Source organism: Colossoma macropomum, unplaced genomic scaffold, assembly GCF_904425465.1.
Source record: "Colossoma macropomum unplaced genomic scaffold, Colossoma_macropomum, whole genome shotgun sequence".
NCBI lineage: Eukaryota > Metazoa > Chordata > Actinopteri > Characiformes > Serrasalmidae > Colossoma > Colossoma macropomum.
The window spans coordinates 17,856,887-17,872,678 of record NW_023494801.1 but is presented as its reverse complement, the minus strand read 5'-3'; the positions used below and the strand labels follow the sequence as shown (position 1 = coordinate 17,872,678).

At 37.3% G+C, this 15,792-nt stretch overlaps 1 protein-coding gene across 2 annotated transcripts in view; it reads right to left on the bottom strand.

Moving 5' to 3' along the window:
• usp43b (ubiquitin specific peptidase 43b) overlaps window positions 1–15,792 on the bottom strand; it is a 150,406-nt gene that overhangs the window by 57,234 nt on the left and 77,380 nt on the right. For both annotated transcript variants that reach the window (XM_036589579.1, XM_036589580.1), the window contains 2 exons: window positions 7,211–7,346; window positions 4,734–4,878 (listed from right to left, as the gene is read on the bottom strand). In XM_036589579.1, coding sequence (XP_036445472.1) covers window positions 4,734–4,878; window positions 7,211–7,346 — 281 coding nt within the window. The remainder of the gene's footprint in view (window positions 1–4,733; window positions 4,879–7,210; window positions 7,347–15,792) is intronic.

The window sequence follows — 15,792 nt, the reverse complement described above, 5'->3', positions numbered from 1 at the left end:
AGAAGCCACTAAGAACCCTAAAAACAAACTCTAAACTACGGATGACTGTAGACAGCAAAAATATAATATCACCACAGAAACTTCAGTGGGTACTGGGGGGCACTTTTAGAATTTATGCAAGACAATTCTAGGGGTTTGTCGAAATGGATGTTGAAAACAGTATTTAGATGAGTTGCAATTATTATATAGTGAATTTCTGTTCACTGTACTATGACTGTTTGTTGACTTATGCCATAACAGTTATTAGTCCTTAGTTTTTTTTCTTAATTATCGTATGTATCATCATTGGGGATTTTGCTAAAAGAGTATCATGCAGATAGAAATAAATTTAATAGGCAACAAATCTGAATCTCTATATTGAATATGTATGATATCAATATTTCTGTTAACTATATTTTTTGTTTTTGTGTTTTAATACTGACATATGCAGCATGATATCAATATAAGTGTAACTGTGGGTGTACTTCGTTTACACAGTTTTGTGTTTGAATTGTGATATGTAAGCAAGAGCCACTTGACGCTGGACCCCATGTGTCAGACAAAATTTAAACCCTTTTATCACAATACTTTAAGACATTTTTATGATACATGACATCTTAATATTTAGCATTTAGTGTGCCACATTTAAAAAAAAGGTTATAAAAAACAGTACTATGTTTTTTAAAAAATTAATAAAATATCAGCATAATAGGTTTCCACGTTACTGTGTAGTTTGTTTCAGTTCCTGTACACTGGCTGTTGTTTATAGTCCCTTTATGATTGATTTATATCACACATGCAGTTGTCTGCCCTTACTCTACAGCTCTAAACACCGTGCAACAGGTTTAGACGTGTGCATTTAAACACAGTGGAACCCACTCTTCTAATTATGGTGGCTTTTCATCAAGTGTTAAGCACCTCCTCCATCAACACCTGTACTGCGCTTTGTCTACTAATGAAGCACAGCAATGATGAATGGCACTGAGCACAGAAAAGAAGGATGTGCGTTTTTGTGTCAGTGTGGAAAAAATAATGTATGTTTTTCGTGCAGACAATAAAGAACAAGACAGATAAGTCCTGGCATGAGCGTGTGTGTTTGCATGCATGATATGTGCGTGAACAAAACTACTAAAGATTGTCTCCATAAACATGGACAAATGTGCACACGCATACAGACATCAGGCTGATGAAAATCTATTAACGTTAGCATTTTCTTTTTAACTGTTGTTTTTTGGTGCTTTTCTTTTGTCCTCAGGCTATTTTACCAGTATCACAGTTAACATGTTGGTTTGGCCAAAATTCACATTAACATAACTTTTTCACCTTACCTTAAAGGTAGTCAATCAGCTGAGACATGTTTGGTGTCTGAAATTTGGTTCCTTCCTTTAAGTTTGCTTCTATAAACACTAATGTAGCTAATGTTTTAAATTAGTCATGGGTCATGAGCATGCAATGCTGTTCTCTTGCAGCTTCGAGGAAAATCTTCAGTTTGATGGAGAGAACAAAGTGCTACACACAGTAAATGTAGTGCTTAAAGAAAAGAGACGAAACAAAATAGTTGGCTAAAATAATTTGGATATTGAATATGTTTGCTATTACAAGTGCTATTATAGGTGACGTTAACAGCTGATCTAGTTAAAGTTTTAGTAAATAACAGATCACATTCCTTTTAAGCTTAAACTTCAGGTGGGTTAGTTACTACATTAGCTAGCTAGCATATATCCTATATAAACAACAGACTAACCAATCTCCTCAAGTTGGCAGGTGTTTAGTAGGGGTTTACTTTTGTAAAATGCAATGCCTGCAGCTAATAACTCCAAACTCAACTCAGATTCATGAAAACGTGTGTCTCTGTGTCATACAACCGCCTTGAACAGATCAACTCTAACAGAAATCCATGGTAGGGAGAAAAAGAGGGCGTAATTGGTCTCACTCACTTTGTGTGAGTGAGCTGACGTAACAGAATCGGCAGTTAGCGTTCTCCTCCAAGTGCAGCGGGATGTCCAATTACGTTGCGTTTGTGGCAGTTAAAAAAAGATGCAGTGATGCTTCACATGACTCAGAGAAAGCACGTGCTAGCCTTCACCCTCCCAACTTGGTAGCATCGTGTCATGGGCAGACTAGCTAGTAGGAGTGTAATGGTCCTGAATTGTCATGGTACGGACGTTACGGTTCAGTGCATGCAGTCGTACAGAGAATATGCAGTGCAAAGATGGATGAGCGTAATGCGGAATCAAATTTCACAAGTGCAAGTTCCGCTTGCTTGGAAACCTTAAGCTGTAGGCGGTCCACTTTTGTCTGCAGCTAGCGCCAAATGATACAGACTATTAAGGATTCATAACTGCAGCAGCGTCATAACTCCTAATCCCTGATCAGCTGTGAGGCTGAGCTTGAGGTGTCTGAACAGTGAGCAAGAGGTAAGGAAGTTAATAAAAAGAGATTCATAAAAAACTATAAATATATAATATTTATATTACATATTATAAAACTATATATAAAACTATTATAAAACTTTAAATATAAACTATAATAAAAAGGGACTTATACCTATCCACAGCTTGCAGTATTTTTGCATCTGTGAAAAGATTCAGTGGGAAGCCTTACAAATTTTTCTGTCACACACAGTTGAAGCTGAAACATCACTGTACACATTAGTTAATGTTAGTGTCTTTTCCCATCGAGTGCAAATCATCCACAATACAGTCTGTACCAACTACCTCAGGGGAGACTATACAATATAGAGCAAACTGTAACTTGCACTACTGTCTGTTCAGAATAAATGAAAAGAAACCTAACCTTATGCATTTGGGGGTTTTTGTTGATTTCTTCCTGTTGTATCAAACAAAATTTGAGAGAAATACTGGATATAAACGCTAAACAAACTTTAGCTTAAGTCGTGGTTCCTACATCAGTTGGCCCTGGCCTTGTGCCAAATTCATCAATTCTTCACATTACAAACAATGGATGGCTTATGTATTAACTACTTTTACTAAGTTGTTCTATTACTCTTGGCAGAGCAGTTTGTCTTATGTCTGTTGTACTGCAAATATAAAGCACATGAGATTCAACATCTGAAACTAAGCTGCAGTGGGGATAAAAAACAATCCAAACAAAGTTCTGCTTCAGTAAGACTAAGACTAGTACTGAGGAAAAACAAAATAGATCTGTTTCAGTCAGGCACCTTTTTCATTTTAGTTATCATTTCATGTAGTTGAAGAATGTAGCATTAAATAGAGGTTTACAAGACCCTGAGTGAGGGACTGAGTGAAGGTTTGCCTTTTTCCCCCTTGAACCAAAGTAACGAGGTTGCAAGGACATCTGTGAGACCCCAGCCATTCAAGTATTTATAAGTACTAAGACCAAAGTATTGATCTGAGCTGAGAGACGATGCTGTCGTCATAATAATGTTGACCATGCAGCTGGGACGTGTAACCTTGGACGTTCAGGAGGAGGAATAATACATCTACAATGCACTTCAATAATTTTAGCATCTATGTTATATGCAGCATGCTAACAGCACAGATCCATCTCAAGTCAACTTCTAATTCCATCAATAGATATTTACATTTACGAGTCTATCACTACCAAAGGAGGAAAGAGTACTGAAAAATCTCTGCTTGTGAGTACTACTACTGCAATGATAGTTCACTTAAATACAAGTAAAAGTAACAATAAAATATTACCCAATTAATAAAAACTAAGCTTGAAAAACAACCACTTTAAGTTAATAACCTCACATACAGAAGGTCCAATGCTTAAGGTTTCACTCAGCTATGGATCCTGAAGCTAACCTATGTTAGCTTTTTACATGAGCTAAACTAGCTAGCTAGCTAAGAAGCTCTTGCAATAGCTTCATGTTTAATAATGAGCTACTTAATTAATAACAAGCTACTTAATTGTTACATAAGCAAGAAAAAGATAAAAATACAAGCTATTTTGCTAAGATTTGTTAGACAGCCGACTAACTGATTCCTCAGGTTGGTAGCTGGGTTGTTAAAAGGTGAAGTATTACATAGGGACATAACAGAACAACATATTGTATTGTATTGAACTGGAACGCACGCATTCAGACACTCCATATATTTGCTGCATACAGTCTTATTCAAAATTTTAAATAACATGTTTTGTTGATTTTCTAAGTAAAAAAAAGTTCACATAATAACACAGCCTCTACAGCGAACAAACTTAAATATGGCATTTTTCTGAAAGTTTAAGATACTGGGAAAAAAGATAAAACATATAAAATGTGCCATACCTTTTACACAGACCACATTTTTCTTTATTTTTTTCCTGTTTTATTTCCATTCCAATATGTATATTTAGCAGTTAAATAGTCATTCTATATTAACATGTACAGAAGTGTGTTCTGTGCACTTTCACTTTAACATAACATGTAATTTGACCAGGTGCACCCAAACTTTCGCATAAGACTGTTTTTTGTCATTTGTGAGGTTTTTAGAGAAAATGCATTTCTGCATTCCACATTTGATCTGTGTGATACTTAACAGCTTTCTGAACAACCAGCACTCACTTGTTTTGATCAACTTATTTCTTGGTTTCAACTTGATTTCAGGTTTCACTACCACAATACAACATTGCTCAATTTACATGCAATTCACAATTAAACATGTTTAAGTTGCATCTTCAAACGTTTATAATACCTGATGTGTACAATGTGGATTGGTTTAGAAGGGAATGGTAAAGTCAGAAAGGTTGCTGTTGTGTAAGATAACACAAAATGTTTCTACTGTTACCTGATATTCGAGTAGACCCTCCCCTGATATAAAGGGGTGGGGCTTGGAAGGCATAGATTATGTCACTCTCTGCAATGCTGGTCAAGTCGTCCTCATCAAAAAAAGAGCGTTGAAAACCTGTCGTGTAAATTTCGGTTAAAATCACCTGGAAAGGAAGAGGAAGACAGAAAAAAGAGAATTAACTCTTAACTCCACAGATTAACTCTTTAATTTGATTCCTCTACTGTTCCTTATTCTAAAGATTAAGTGACAAAATTGCACCACTGGTGATTAATGGATTTAGTGAATATTTTAAAGTATGTGTTAATTCATCACATTCATGTGCTACAACTTTAATGGAGCTACTAAATCTAATGCTCATTTTACCGAGCTTTACAAATAGCACCATTAATAATGACCAAACTTCACATCAGCCTCCATATTGTTTCTTGGTCACACAGAGCTGCTAAGCTAAGTGCTACTGTGCTGAAATTAACTGCTAACTGAAATGATTTATCACTTCAATAAAGGACGGAATGGCACAGTTGTTAAAGAACAAACACAGAAAAACATGGAGACAGCAGAAGAGAAAGAAATAAGAATGCAGGAACACTGTGTAACACTGTAAAGTCACACTGTACCTTGTCCAATTCACACTCTGCATCTCTGCATTATCAACAATCTCTTCATACAGACATGGCCTGAGTGCCCCTGAGTTTTCTCTCTCACTCACAGAATCCCATTAGTGTCCACACTGTCACACCTTGTGTGCGAATATCAGTGGCACACTGCTGAGAACCTGCTTTACTTTGGCTCTGATAGCAAAGCACTGGCAGTCATGGGTAATAATACCTTTTGCTTTCATAATCTTCCTGAGGTTGATTCTAGCTGAACTACAACACTGTGAAGCCCTTTGGAGACCACCCTTCATTTATTTAATTCCCAGTCAAAATGGCCAAGAACACTTACATGAGGAGTTTCCAAAACTGGAGTTCAAAAACATTAAAAGTTACAGAGTAAATAGGACTTCTGAACAAGACCTGGTAAGTCACCAAAACTGTCGAACAGCACTTAAAGCTTTCATCTGTGAGAGAGAGGAGAAAATCAAGCTCCACTCTTGCTTCAGATCTGAAAAAAGCTAGTTGTGATTTCTGGTCTTGTTTTTTATTTTTTGCACTATAATAGATCACATTAATTCTGAACGGGTCATGCCTGATTTTTGTCTTGGCTAAATTAATCAATGAATTCAGCCATTAAAATTCAGAAAATAAACAGTAATTGTGCATTAAACCGTGTAGAATTTTTGTGTATGAATTTTTGAGTATGTGTAAATCAACTAAACAAGTGCCCAAACTTTTGCATGCAACTTTATATGTTTTATAAAGTGTAATCATGACCATATATGAAGTGCAAATAATTCAAAATCATTGGTTATTCATATGAGTATTAGCTACAACAAAACATTATCGGTCATCGCAATAAACATCGAAATTTCATTGTGCATCCTAAGAAAGAACACTCTTACCATAACATTTAAAAACGTTTAATTTGCTTTTCAGAATTACTACTGGAACATTTCTGTCAATAAATGTTCACACAATATAAAGAGAAAAATGAAAATAAGGTTTTGTTATGACAACGATGATACAGCCCTTAAAAGTGCTCTTGGGACACTCTATGAATACAATTTGTGTTTTGTTTAGTCATAACGTTCCAAGCTAACGATATAATTTATGCTTTTTTATATATCAGAAAAGTTACACCAACCAGCAATAGCCAGGTTTACTAACTGAAAATCAAAATGATGCCGATAATTGACTAAAAACGTATGTAAGTTAGGCGGGTAGAAGTAGACAAACATTTGTGGGACAAACATTAGTGTCACTTTCCTTTATATACCTCAGTATTTAGTATTCTATTCAGGTTAGTATTTTGTTGCATATTTCTATTTGAATGACAGTTTGAAGTCTTTTAGTCATGGAGTGCATGATGTGGATCCAGGCATGGTGAATTTTCCCTTTTTAATGGCCAGATCATCACAGATTTTGGACTTTTTCTAAGACGTCATTATTTTTATGCTCGATTTTGGAATCTACAATGTACATTTGCAATGTACAGTGTATCTTTTCTAAAAGCAATATCTTTCAGAATGTTAATCAAAATTTCTGTCAGATATTTTGGATGAGGGCTTTCTAGGAGTAGCTTTGGAGTTCTCAGGTTTGGACTAGCGTCCCAACAACTGTTTTGAAATAAAATGGTGGGTTAGGCCAAAGTTTTCTAGTCTGCTATTGCAGTTGGACCCAAAGTATTGATTGATACATCTTTTGATTGATAAGACTAATAAATATAGCTGAAACAACGTACTTTTGAATCTGGTAAGGCACAATGTCCATAATACACTAACAAATTATATAATTCTGAAAAAAAATCAATGATAGACATGTCTCAAGACTGCAACTGAGCACTGTAATTATGAATATGTGTGTATGAAGGGTCACCTGGTCAGGTGAAATCTTGCCCTCGTCTGCCACCATCCTCCGAAGGCAAGCTAGGGAGCCGAACAAAGGAACAGCCAGCCCCACTCTCAGATACCTCTGCCCTTTACTGCTGAACACCAGAGTCACGCACAGTGGCCTAAACCACATAAAGACAGACAGAAAGAAATAGAAGGCAATCATAAAAGGCACAAAGTGCTCAAACTCCAAACCCTGTATCATAGTCCACTCGTTTTTTTTTTGCCTCACAGGAGTTTCATGAATAAATCAATACATTTTGCATTAATAATACATCATTATAGTTACTTTATATGTGTAAAAACTAATAGAATCTATACTCCTATGCATTTTTAAGCAGGGTACTGTACTTGGCTCTGACCTTTTCACCCTCTGAAACTAAGAGTGCTTCTGCTGACGAGGCCACAAAGAGGCAACAAAGTGGCTTTAGCCAGGACAACAACCATAAACTGTATCTACTTAGGAGATATCTGCCTGCTGTGTGGACTATGAATAAACAATGAGGTGCTGAGAATAACTTGGGTGGGTTTGAATTTGTGGTAAAGAGTGCACGCTGTTCAGTTGCCCTCATTTAAGGCTAGTCAGAAGATTTTCAGTGCATTTTGCTTGTTGGATTGTAAGAATAACAACAAACCATTTCTATGGAACATGCTACTCAGATTTGGTTCATATATTGCTAAAATGTTGATAGCTGTCTTCAACTTCTCAGGGCCCAGTTTTTCAAAAACATCTTATAGTTAAGATTAAGAGAGTGATCAATGTGATGCTCGCTCTACCATTTAAGAATCACTTTTGTGGCAAGATTCCTGTTCACCAGTTTCCAGCATGCAGACATTTAATAGCTCAACCCAGTTTTGTTCAACTCATTAGCTTTTTGCTAAAACTGCTACTGTCAAAGAATTCTCACCAATGGATAGACATTTATTATACAGTACCAGTCAAACGTTTAAACACATTAAACCATGAAAAAGGTTTTTCATTAGTTTTCCTGTTTTTAACATTTTGGCCTACAGGAACTACAGATAAGCTTTCTGGCCACGTCTGATCTCTGGATTCCAGCATCAGGTCCCCAAAGATACTCAGATTTTCAGCACCAACTCTGATTGATCCAACTTTGAACTCAACCAGACCCTTACTCGTCAGAAGACGAGATAATGTGTGCATGCTTCGGGATTTTCAAAGTGCACTGGGTCTCTCATGACTCCTCGGAAAATCAACCAAACACTGATACTATCAGCCAAGCCTCTCAGTCCCCAATCCAAAGACAATCTTATATGCATTGCAGACCGTATGTTCTCCAATGCTGACATGGTGGTTTGTCTTGAGATACTGTGACACTCTAGAATTTGATGTGATCATAAGGTAGATCAATTTATCATTGTAGTGTCTAGTCTAATTTATGTTTCATTGTGTGTAGTCTTACTCCTGATTTTCATTGGGGCAATGTAGGCTCCTGTCTTTTTTTACTTCTGTCTTTTTACTAATAGATTTACTATTAAGCTTTGTGAATGTTTTACCCATGTGTGTGTGTATTTTATACTCTAACATCTAAGATAAGTACTAAAATTGAGTGATCAAATTTCCTTTATACATTGAGATAATTATTATCATTTCTATTGTTATTTACTTTCTCCATAGTGTTAACCATCAAGTATACCACATTTGGGACTGGGGCCCCTTTTATTGAAATTATAATTATTTTTAACTTTTATCATTATTATATTAATCAGTAATAATTAACCCACAACTGCTAAAGGTGCTTTTATGACTTTGACTCCTGTCTCCTTTCATACAACATAAAATTATATCACGCCACTTCAAAAAAAGGCCACTTCACCCAGTTACTAAATACAACTGACTGAATTACTTTACATATACACTGTAACACCTAAGATAAACTACTTAGTTGTGACAAGTAATTGTGAATCCGTCCCTGTTTATGCATCATTAGGGACAGAACATCATAATTATTGGAAGCAATGTAACGTCTAACAAAGTTAATGTTAACTACTGTTAACAAACTACACTGCTCAGTTGCTTTTATGTAATTTAGCATTTTTTTCACTATTATAGAGATTAATTACTAGAGAAAAACTGCTCAACATGAACGCCCTGTCCTTGAGAGCTCATACTAGTGAACACTTTACATCAGTCTTACATTTACTAACTGACATGAATACTAAAAATATATTTATTGAGACAGTGATTTTGCGCATTATATTTGTTAAAGTTATTCCGCAAGTGAACGGAGGTAACTTTCTTTGGCTTTGAGGAGTCCAAAACAGGTCAGTATACACTTTGGAATGTTTTTTTGGGGTCAGGGTTGAGAGTTTCCCAGGGTTATTGCTGAGCTGTGTGCTGCCTCAGTCAGAGGTGAGATATAAGGGTGTAGGTAGGAGGCTCGTGGGTCAGCAGCTTTAGAGCTGGGCAGTGCACGGAGAGTTATAGAATTCTAGAGGGTCCATGCAGGAAGCTGTGCAGCTCAGGACACTGAGGAGAATGAGAGGAAGTACACTTGCTGTAAGAGCTTTAGGTTGGTTGAATAGGTTGGTTGGCTAGTCTAATTTAGCTGGCAAATGCTAATACCACTTTAATGATTTGCTGTCTATCATAGCCACCTACACTACAGTACTATACTTTAGCAAAATCTAATTTTATTTTCTAACACTGTTTAGATAACTGGCCAAATTGCTACTTGCGTTTGTCATTAACACCCACGACCACAGTTACCCTGATTAATGTAAATGAATCACTCCCCGATTAATGTAAATTTACCTCAGAAATGCAATATCTTGCGCAGATCAAAGTCTGAATTCCATCAGAAAATAAAAGCTTAAAGCTGTGGTATTGAGCTTTGGGGTTGTTGCCAAGGCTATGCTACTGTCAATTACAGTGTTGTCTGAAACACTCACACAGTCCTATCAAGTGTAGAAGTTGTATTTTTGGGTCACTGAGATAGATTTAGACAACAGCCACTTTAAAGTTATTTTACATGAAGTTACAAACAATTGCTGATTTGAAATACCTGCTATATATGTATCTGTTAATGTTTATTCTTTTCCTGATATTGACTGCAAGGCCTTCTTGTCCAAAAGCATAAAAAGACAGAGTAAAGAAGACTGAAACAAAACCCTCTGGTTCTGGATTCCTGACAGGGTTGAAGGTTTTGAAGTGATCTGGACCATTAGGTCCTGAAGCAAAGAGCACAATATTTGGAAACAAACTGGAACCCTTGGGCACTCTTCTGCATGCCAAAAGACAAAATAGTGGAGTATTGTCAGCATGTGTAGTAGGTGTAGTGCATCTTAGTATTAGACAGTAATGGGACTGTAACGCTGCCACTCAAGTTCATTCATGTTTGAGGGATTGAGTGTTTCAACTACACCTCTAAGCTGAAATATAACAATAAAAGTTTTTGTAAACAAAAACCCTCAGACACACAATTAACCTGACAAAAATCTATTATACACAAGCAGGCTAATCTGCTCATAGACACCCACCAGGTCTCCGTGACAACAAACAGAGCAGGCTGGCATTTAATCAGTCCTCAATGGCCGTGGGAAGTGTTCCTAATGTTCTCTCTGGCTGTGGGAAACGTTCCTAATGCTGACTAATGACTCGTTTTGTGTCATTCCACTGCAGGAAACGCAGCTCCTCTTACTAAACAGAAACCCCAACTGGAATAACAGGCCAAGAGATTCTAGGTGATTCTATTTGCATCTGTGTATCATGTTTACTCGTGGGAAGCCATTTCAGCAAAAGGATAACGGAGTGTCATGTTAGAGAGGCTTAGTTTGTCTCATATTTCTGTTAGAGTGAATGATTTGATCTCTACCTGTGTCATTTCATCATACCTCTGAGTTGGATTTCGGAAATTACCTGTCCATGCTCCACCCACCAGGAGCGGCTTTTCAATTTAAGCAATTAAGCATTGCTTAATAGCAATTAAAATGGAAAGAACCTGAACAAATTTATTTCATAAGAGCAACAGATTAATCATATTTCATAATAGTATTGCCTTTGCCAATTCTGCTATGAAGAGAAGAAAGACAATTTTCACTGTCAGCATGTCAGCATGTCGCTTACATGCCCTACTGTCCACTTTACAAATTCTATCCCTGTAATACTGCTTAACACCCAGACTTGACCACCCACAAATATGTTCATAGTGAGGCTGGGCAAGCTTTACTGAACAATAACAAAACCCTATTATAAGTAAAGAGCATTTTTGTCAATACAGACATTGTCTAGTTTCAATTAGTGACAAAATCATAGTTCTCCACCGAACCAAGCATTGTGTTGCCAATCCATTCAGGGACTTTCGTGATGGCCCATTAAACTCTTTTTAGCCTCAATCAGAGGGCAATTTGAATCAGTATGAGCTTATTATTGATTTTTTTTAATCAGAGGAATAACAATATGTGTGATTTTTATTTCTCTTATGTGTTTTTCTTGTTCCAAAAGGTAGTTAGTGAGACATACAAAATTAAACATTTTTTTCAACTATGTTAGATCATGTCACACATTCCTCCAGCAGGGACTCCAATTCCCAGAACCCCTTGGTGATCACTCGACTCTGACTCCACCACACACAACCTATCTGAGATCAGCCTTGCCAGATTATTGATTATGATCACCTATTCTGTTAATCTTGTGACCTGTTTTTTAAGCCCAGGATTTAGTTCAGGCCAGGGGGGCGGCAACTTGTGGCTCCGGAGTCACATGCGGCTCTTTTACTGTCCTGTTGCGGCGCCACGGCAGAATTAGATTAAATAAAAATGGACTTATTTGCATTTATAAGCACTCAGCGTTTCCTGATGTGTTTAATCTGCAACAAGAAACTGTCAATCGCCTAAAAGTTGTGAAGCTGTAGTCAGCTTTTCATTCTCCAGCTTCTTGTTTGAATTTTCTTGCTCCACCTTAAATGGCGCAGCAGTTACATTCTGGCGCCTCAGCCACCATTTAAGGTGGAACGGGAAAATTCACACAAGAAGCTGGCGAATGAGAAGCTGACTTCAGCCTTGTAAAAAGTCAAACGTTGAGAGGCATTTTACGAGAAGCTACTCTAATTTTTAGGAAAAGTTTCCTGCCAGAGATGCGAGAAAAGCAGTTATAGCTGAGATAAAGCTTAAAGCAGAGCAAAGTAAGCCTGCATTTTCGTTTATATTATGTTTTTTTTATCCTATACTAGGACATTAGCACACACTGAGACATATTTACAGCCAAGATGGTACAATGGACATAAAACATTGTGGCTTCCAAGGTGGTTTGATTTTTATTGAAAGGACAAAATGGCTCTTCTTAACATGCTGGTTTAGGCAAATTGTGAGATATTGCTTCTGTATTCAGAGTGTTTCTTTCTGATTACTGGTTTGTTTTCCTGTTTTCTGACCTTTTGTCTGTTTATTACAATTCTGTCTTCTGCCTAAACCCTTAGACTTTGTTGTGAATGTGATCTTCTGGTTTTGGACTGTTTTGAATTTGACCTTGGCCTGTTTTGTGACAATGCTTTCGGAATTCCCTCACACTAGTAAAGCCTCTTCAGTTTTTACAATCTGTATGCGTCTGTCTCAGCTGTCCTGTTACAGATCACATTGCTTACTTATTAAATCAATGCAATAACAATATTAAGAAGTCACATGATTAACAGAGAACAGCAGATATATATACAAATATTTGTGTGTGTGTGTGTGTGTGTGTGTGTGTGTGTGTGTGTGTAAATCCAGAATTTTGTCAATACCATCAATACTGACACAGACAGTTTTAATATCACAGCATCCATTTGTGAGCGTGTTCCTTGTGTGAGCAGGCCCAAAACAATAAGAGAACTTGTGAGTCTATTTCAGTGTTTACACATCAGAGCAGAGTTTCCATATAGTACATGGCCCCTGGCTAAACTCAAAATAGCAAGAGCAGTCCACACAATAATCTTAGGCATCTTCAGCAATATGCTGCTTAGAAGCTGTGCACTCTTTAAGTTCTGAATTTGTTCAGGGAAGGGGCACATTTGAAGAGATTCAGCTGGAAAGAAAGCTGAGAAAATGGATGAAGAGTTTTAAAGGATACATGATGAATGAGGAAAAGCACTTAACCTCCAGAAAGGGCTGTGTGTGTGTGTTTGTGTGTGTGTGTGTGTGTGTGTGTGTGTGTGTGTGTGTGTGTGTGTGTGTGAGATATGGGCAGAAATGAGTGCCAGGCACACCCTAGTACCTTAACGAGTGGTGTGAGTGAGGGAGAGAGAAGCTGTCTGTCTCTGACACCCCTCAGGCAGGAATCTGAGGGAACCACTAAATCAGCTTCTCTAATTACCACACTCACCTCCCTTACTGCGCACCTGCTGCAGAAACCTGTCTCATTTACACTGACAATACACCAAAAAAAGGAAAAAAAAGAGAAAAAGAAGCTGACACACCAGCTTAACATTTCTTATAGTAAAACAATTATTGGGATTCAGCAACCGCTATTTAGAACAGAAGGAGTCCTATAAATAGGGCTGGCCTGTAAAATGCTTTTACAGGCTTTAAATACTTGTTATTTCTGAACTCAATCTCAAAAACACCTCTAAAAACCAAAATATTTGAAGTGTTTTTCGATTCAGCTCAGATACATGCTTAACTGACTTGCATCTCGACTCGGAAGCACGCTTAACTGACTTGTGACTCAGACTTGAGACCAAGACCAGCGAAATTACAGTTACAAAAAAATGCATGTACAAAATACTCATTGAATTAGGACCACTAATCATAATGTAAGAAAGGAATAAAACCTTTTGTTTCCAACCTTAGGTGTGCGATTTTGCCTTTCAGTTTTACTATGGCCATGTGCAGTGTTACCTTGGCAACTGTAGTCACTGCCATGATGCTAATCTCCCTCTTTTTTTCCCATTTCCATGTTGGCTCTCTCATTTTTTTGTTTAATAAGTGATGTATCTGAAATAAATACCAAGTACTTCACCGAAATTCCAGTCCAATTTGTTGTTTTGAAAAAGGGAAAGAGCCAAAATGTGGGTATTTACCCCAGACCAGTAACTTATTCTGGCCCTGGAGCTAGTTACAGAAAGAATCTCCTGAGTCGTCATGACCACATCCTGGAGGACATGAAATCAAGACAGGTAAACAGCAGTAATTACTCTAATTCTGTTCTGTTCACAGCTATGCCAGGTTCAATACAGTTTCAGAAAACAAGCTTTTCATTATAAAAAACCTGTAGTGTGAAGGACACAACAAAGCGCTACATGCATTAAATGCAGTGTTTAAAGGAAAGAGGCAAAACTAGCAAACGTTAATTTAGCTTTAGTTTTCAGTTAATCTAGGCACAGTTTAAGTGAATTACAGACCACATTCCTTCAAAATGTAATTACACTTCAGCTGAATTTACTATTATGCTAGCAAACAAACTAGGCTGAAGGATTTCTGTAATAAAAGGCTTGTTATTTAAAGTGGTGAACCTGAAAGGTGCAGCTAATAACGACACTGTAATTCTCTACTAAAGACTCATGACTCAGCTGGGACGCTCAGGTTAGAAGCTTGCAACTCACATCCCAGCAGACTCCAGACACATAAACATCTCTGGCGGAGGCTACTCTTCTCTGATACCAACAGCGGTTAAAACTTGTGTGATTTTGTTGAAATAAACACATTTGCTGTTTGTGCTTTCAGTGTTTTAAACCTGCTGTAAAACTGTTTAATTAGAAAAGAAAGGGAGAAAAAAGACTGAACATTCTCACCTGAAGTGGTTACATAACTGAGCCAATTTGGAGCCTATGGTACTCAGATAAGGATCACTAAAGTTACTGATTTAAGAGGTTTCATCAATGTTGTTGTGCCTCTATAGTATATGAAACTCATCACAAATTGCAAGTATTTTTCTTCTGATAATTTGAAGTTGTGCCTCCCACATATGATTTCTTAGGCATCTCTGCTTCTTTGCTTCAGTGGTCATGTGCCAAGCGGTGAGGTTTGTTGCGCTCTGAGGTGAGGTGAAGTGGCATTCAACTAACATAGCAATAATTTATAATGAATCCATTCAATAACAGTGTTCTATCTAAAGGCTTTTGACAATGTAATTTATTTTGGGCTACAATTTTTGTGGTTTAAGAAAAGGTGGCAAATAGATGCTAAATAGAGAAACTAATTATTCAGACCAGCCCTGCCTTTAAACTATCACAGGCTACTATTATAGCAAAGCTTATCATAAGAAACTACAGCATAATTTGAACATGACTTAACAAATTGTGTTAAGAGTATTATTAAGACACATTGACAATGCCTATGTATCCACACATAAGCCTGTGTATGATCTGTGTGTTTGCAGTACATACCGCTGCATTTCTGTGTGACAGCGTGTGTATGCCCATGTGTGTGTCCTTGAATATGACTGCGTGCGTGTGCACACGAGTGTGTATTTACCCATATGAATGGGCAGCTCCTCTAAAATGTCAGGATTTCCCCTGAAGGCTGAGGTATAGCACTTACAGGGTGCGGTGTGCCACAGGGCTCCAGTCTGAATAGAACATTGTTTCTGATTTAGAGGAGCTGTTTCCACAGCAGGCCTCAGCCAATTCAGCC